Source organism: Stigmatopora argus, chromosome 11 (genome assembly GCF_051989625.1).
Source record: "Stigmatopora argus isolate UIUO_Sarg chromosome 11, RoL_Sarg_1.0, whole genome shotgun sequence".
NCBI lineage: Eukaryota > Metazoa > Chordata > Actinopteri > Syngnathiformes > Syngnathidae > Stigmatopora > Stigmatopora argus.
Window position 1 is genome coordinate 11,848,075 of NC_135397.1, and position 6,000 is coordinate 11,854,074.

A 6,000-nucleotide genomic window follows, 5' to 3' on the forward strand; every position below is an offset into this window, starting at 1 on the left:
GTGTGGCAGGGTCGTATGTGACATTTTAAAATAACATGTCACTCACGTGGTTGGAGCAATGTGATTATGTATTTCAATATTTTGCTACCTCGTCCCCTAATGTATCCAAAATATCCCCCTCACTTATCCTGCCCACCTGGCAAACAGCCAGTTTCCAAGTACAGTGATGCAGGAAAAGAAAATTGATTTCTAAAGAGGTCTGTCTGCTTGGCCCCATATATGAAAAAATGCAAGCAGTTATCCAACACTAATATTAACATAACATGACAGGCTTGAGATATTTATTAAAGATGTGACTGGTTCTGACTGAGTGATACATGAACCATGATATTCGCACATTTCAGTAAACTAATCATTACTAGAGCAACACAATTTTAATGATATGAGCTTTGTCTCAAAACGAGAGGGGGAAAGATCTATTTGACACTCTCAATTACTTCACTGTGTACACAACCACAGCAGGCAGCTCCATATTGCGTATTATGCTGCTATTAATGAACGAAGACTGAGAAAGGTCAAATGGGCCACACTCTGATGCACTAACACACGCACACACAAGCACGCACATAAGCAATGATCCAGATACACCCGTGCAAACGCTGGCACGCAAACAGTCATTGGAAAGGTCACAAAATACAGTGCCTGTGTGTGAGTGTGCCCATGTGTGAACGAGAAGGATATTTGAAGATTATATGCTGCCTGTTGCTATGCAGCATATCATTGAATAGGTTAAGTAATCAATCAATTACAGGGAGTCGTCGGATTACTATGTCCTAGATCTAGGACGTTTCAACTTTACGACACCGGTGCCTAGCCCGCCATTTAGTTCCCAGCATCATTGTTTCTGCTATAGTTCTTGTCTGCATTTGTGCACTGGGAGTATTTTTGCCTTTTTTGCTATCATTTATCACATTATGGCCCCAAAGAAGAAAGTAGTGTTTTTTATTGTCACTGGTCAGGCAAAAATAACAGCAAATACAATGTAAAAAGGGGTACTCGGACGTTTGGTCGCCCGGACGTTTGGTCGTCCGGACGTTAGGTCGCCGGACGTTTGGTCGCCGGACGTTTGGTCGCCGGACGTTAGGTCGCCGGACGTTTGGTCGCCGGACGTTTGGTCGCCCGACGTTTGGTCGCCCGACGTTTGGTCGCCCGGACGTTTGGTTGCCGGACGTTTGGTCGCCGGATGTTTGACAACATGACAGAGAGTTTACTGTTGAAACCAGCTATCAAAATTATATTCATGAGAGAAAGAGTTTAATATCTAAATATCTACTGATGAAACCAGCTTTCAAAATTATATTCACCCGGGCGACCAAACGTCCGGCGACCAAACGTCCGGCGACCAAACGTCCGGGTGACCAAACGTCCGGCGACCAAACGTCCAGTCACGGTAAAAAGGTATTTAACATCATGAAAAAATTGAAGAAAGGAATGAGAGGAAAAAAATTTAAAAAATCGTAACGATACGCTGCGAAAGCACTTTGCTTGTACTATCCAAACCCATCCCCAAAAGCAGTTTTGTGTTCAAACAGATCTTATGTAGCTAAAAGTCATGAACATGTTTCCTTGGCAGCAGCTCTCAGAGCCTTGTCCCCCGTTGTAAAGATTGGAGCAGTACCATTTTTATGGAACAATTTCAATAACCATTTCCAAACAATCAACATAATTCCCTAATGATCAATGAATGAACAAATGCATTAAATTATTTGTCGTTCGAATGTCTCAGGGATTTTTTCTTTTTGTCTGGTTATTTGAGATCACAGGAGAGCAAACACTTTTCAAGAGCATGGCTACCCGGCTAACCCCTCCAGGGTTGAGTAAATTATGCCAGTTGGTTAATCAGATTCTCCTCCACTTGCACTTCACCACCTCGTGAGAGACCAACAGTGGCACGGCGAAATGGACTATTTCTGAGTGGCTCAGAGCACTTCTACATTATGCACGCGCTAATAAACGTGTATTATTTATTTTATGCAGTGATTCTTTTTAAATCTGCCCAAAGGACTGGTCAGGTTGCTTTCTCGGCCGTGGATTAGAAAGTGCAAAATTACAACAGGGTCTGACTCCAAATTTTGCGTAATAGGCAATTTTCTCATTTTATAAGACTAAAGAAAAGTAATATATATCCCAAAGAAATGTTATATATATATTCTTGAGTTCATTTTCTGTTCCGCTTATCCTCACAAGGGTCGTGGGGGTCTGGAGCCCACCGTAGTCAAATTGGGGCAGTACGCAGAGGACACCCTGAATTGGTTGACAGATAACCAACCGTTCACGTTCACACTCATGGCTAGGGAAAATTTAAAGTGTTCATCCAGTCTACCATCCATGTTTTTAGGATGTGGGGGGAAACCAGAGAAAACCCACGGGAGTACGGGGAAAACTTCAAAAAGGAAGGCCGGGGATTAAACCCCCAGTCTCAGAACTGTGTGGTGGACATGCTAATCACTCTTACCCCAGGTCGCCTTTCTTATTAATATGAAGGATCCAATTTGAATATAACTATACAAATTTCTACTCTTTGCATCTATTGGCCATTGGTGAAGTTGGTGGAAAGCTCTTTGAAGTTGTCAATGTGTATAGTGATTTAACACATTGTTGGAAGAGATGCTACTATTTCACAATTATACAAAAATATGATCAATCACCAATTTCAAAGTCAGTTAGATTTGCAAAACAAAGTCACTTGAAAACGGGAATGCAAAAAAAATTAAAAAAAACTTCACAACTCTGGGCAGATTCCGATGAATCTTATGCATGCATGAAACAATTTACCAAATTGGTCATTAGGTCGTTCATCAAGACATTATTATTAAGTTATTCTATTCCACCTCGACTGCAGTTTAAAACTAAATGAACAGGAATATCTTGGAGAAACACCAAGAGCTCAGGCCGGCCAGATAGCACTAACAAGGTTACCTGTAACATGATGGATTGTAATCAGTGCTAACTCATTTAGAACAAATAGTAAGACTCTCAATGGAGGGACTGTTTACATGCTTCTGGTGCTGCTATTTGGGAAAAAAAACCCAGTTAAAATTGGCTCAGCAGTGGATTTTAATTACGAGCTCCTCTTAACAGAGTTTGCAGCAAGTAACTATGCAATTGTATTTAATTTATTTAAAATCTGCTCTCCTGCCTGCCTAGCACAAGATAATGGATCTGTATTCGATCATGCTCGAACAGTATTGCTCTGGAACCAAAGCCTTCACTACCTATCTGCACCCCATCTGGTTTTTATTGTAAAAAAAAAGAGCTAAAAACGCAACCACCGTGTAAGACAATAACTTGAATGTAATCACAATGTTTGTGTGTAAAAAATAAAAATAAAAAAATACATAGAGTTGCTCAACACCAAGTGACTACTTATTTTCATGTGTGGGATTGTGTGGCTTACTGGCTTTTCCTAATATTGCTCCATTTTCAACATATATTTGATCATTCAGGATACAAAACCTATTTATTTGTAATTAATAGTGATACACATGCTTTGTCGTTATACTTCCCAAAATCTGGCTGCCCATAGGCAACTTCATCGGAAATAGCAAGCAATTCAAGAAGTATAAAGTAGTTTAGTAAATACCACAATAATTAAAGTTGACTTAGGATGATAATAAACTAATTTCATCTTGAGGTGTACTTAAATTACTAGTTAATGAGGAGCAGCTTGTCAAAGATTGATTTTTTGGTGAATTTTAGTTCAGCCTTGGTAACTTATGGTCACACGAAATATCTGTTCCCATTTCATTTTAGACAGTTTGACAAGTATTGCTGAGGTGTAATCACTTGCAATTTGCCAAACTGGCAAGCCAAGATCAATAAGGATGCACAAACAACTGTGTGAGTCCTTTGCTGCATGTCAAAAAATAGACCTGATTGGACTCAAAAGATTGAGCGTGCTGAGGGAAATGAAGGATCTTTTCTGAAGAATGAATCAATGGCTTCTTGTAAAGATAGAGGAAAAACACAATTGTACTGCGCCTCCTCACAAGGGTTGCCCGAGCCTATCCCAGCTGACTTCGAGCAGACTACACCCTAGACTGGTCGCCAGTCAGACATAGGGCATACAGAGAGACAAACGACCAATCATACTCACAGTCAGTCGAGTGAACCACGACACCATCAGGTGGCTCCATTCATCTATTAGTCATACATGAGTTCATTCTCTGAAACTCTTTTCTAAAACTTTTTTTGTTTGTTTCATTCGATTTCCCTGGACTTAAAAATCCTGCGAGGTAAATGCATAAAATAAATAATAATCTATTTTAATTGATCACATGATAGAATGAACCAAATATTAAAAATTGCCTTCGTTCATTCATCCGTGATCGGTATATTTATTCACATAGTTTTAATTTCCACTTGGAACATAAATGTCTTATTCAATAAAATGTTTGTGTTCTTACATGGTTTAATCACCTACATTTCTTTATTAATACGGTGATGCAAACGGCATTATCAAAAGTTCTTCTACCTGCGGTGCTTAAAGACAATACTCGTCTATGACTACAGTGACATTTTAAGACAGTAACGCATCTATGATCAACTCAAAAATATGCATCTTGAGTTATCTTAATCTTCATGATAGAAACCTAAGCATCGTTAACCTGTCACTTAATCACAATACTTCTTCAATGTACTCATTGTTGCATTGTATTGCATTGTTTTACTACTCGGCATCGCTACAAAATCTCTCTTTAGTAAACGCACTTTGATCCATGTATCTTCCCATGATAAGTTAAGGTCTCACCTTGCAGAGGTTACCCCTCTCTTCAGATTCGACAACCATCCGTCAGCCGAGTGTTTTCACTGGTACACCTGCACCGTCTAAATCCGTCAAACAGCACCAAAAAAGACTTTTATTGTATCTTGGCGGTCCTCCTCCTTGGTGCAATTGTCACAAGCGCGCACAAGCACACGCAAGTCTCCTCTTGTTGCGCGTGTCCTTTATCGGCTCCTCTCAGCCGTGTGCCGCGGAGGCAAGAAGCGCAGCGCCGTGGACATGATCCTTCACTCCGACACGCGCAACGACGACTGTTGGGGGAGAGACGGAGCCTACCCGGGAAGAGATCCCAGCACTGATGAGAAGGGGGAGAGGGAAGAGAGAGGTGGTGGTGATGATGATGATGAAGATGATGATGATGATGCTGATGATGATGATGCGGATGATGATGAGGTGCTCAGCTTGTCCAGGGATGAATGAAAAGACTGGGAAGACTGGGAGCCCTTGACTTGCATTGTGCATGCGCGTATGCACTTTGGATGCAGGAAATGCCAGTGTGTGGAAGCATAGGGTGAGTTTTGCACCCACACTGATATTAGAAGGATTATATAAAAAATGATAACAAAGTGTGCACAATGTGACTCATAGTAGTTGTGCACACACACACACACCAACACCCCGCTTTGTTTACTTTATACAATGGGAGAGGGAATGTCCTTATAGTGTTTAGTTAGTTAGTTAGTCAGTTAGTGCTTCAGTTAGTTAGTCAGTTAGTTAGTGAGTTAGTCAGTTAGTTAGTCAGTTAGTCAGTTAGTCAGTTAGTTAGTCAGTTAGTTAGTCAGTTAGTTAGTCAGTTAGTTAGTCAGTTAGTTAGTCAGTTAGTTAGTCAGTTAGTTAGTCAGTTAGTTAGTCAGTTAGTTAGTCAGTTAGTTAGTCAGTTAGTTAGTCAGTTAGTTAGTCAGTTAGTTAGTCAGTTAGTTAGTCAGTTAGATAGTCAGTTAGTTAGTCAGTTAGTTAGTCGGTTAGTTCTTCAGTTAGTTAGTCAGTTAGTTAGTCAGTTAGTTAGTCAGTTAGCTAGTCAGTTAGTTAGTCAGTTAGTTAGTCAGTTAGTCAGTTAGTTAGTCAGTCAGTTAGTCAGTCAGTTAGTTAGTCAGTTAGTTAGTCAGTTAGTTAGGCAGTTAGTCAGTTAGTTAGTCAGTTAGTTAGTCAGTTAGTTAGTCAGTAAGTTAGTCAGTTAGTTAGTTAGTTAGTTAGTTAGTTAGTTAGTTAGTTAGTCA

The 6,000-nt window shown here is 40.2% G+C and overlaps 1 protein-coding gene across 3 annotated transcripts in view; it reads right to left on the minus strand.

Annotated features, from left to right (window-relative positions):
• The window catches only part of LOC144084879 (zinc finger matrin-type protein 4), a 53,396-nt gene extending 48,145 nt beyond the window's left edge, over positions 1-5,251 (minus strand). Inside the window, exon 1 of one of the 3 annotated variants that reach the window (XM_077613689.1) lies at positions 4,751-5,251. In XM_077613689.1, coding sequence (XP_077469815.1) covers positions 4,751-4,789 — 39 coding nt within the window. In that variant the 5' untranslated portion in view covers positions 4,790-5,251. The remainder of the gene's footprint in view (positions 1-4,750) is intronic. The other 2 variants (XM_077613688.1, XM_077613690.1) reach the window with 2 other exon arrangements.
• Between the last annotated feature and the right edge of the window lie 749 nt (positions 5,252-6,000).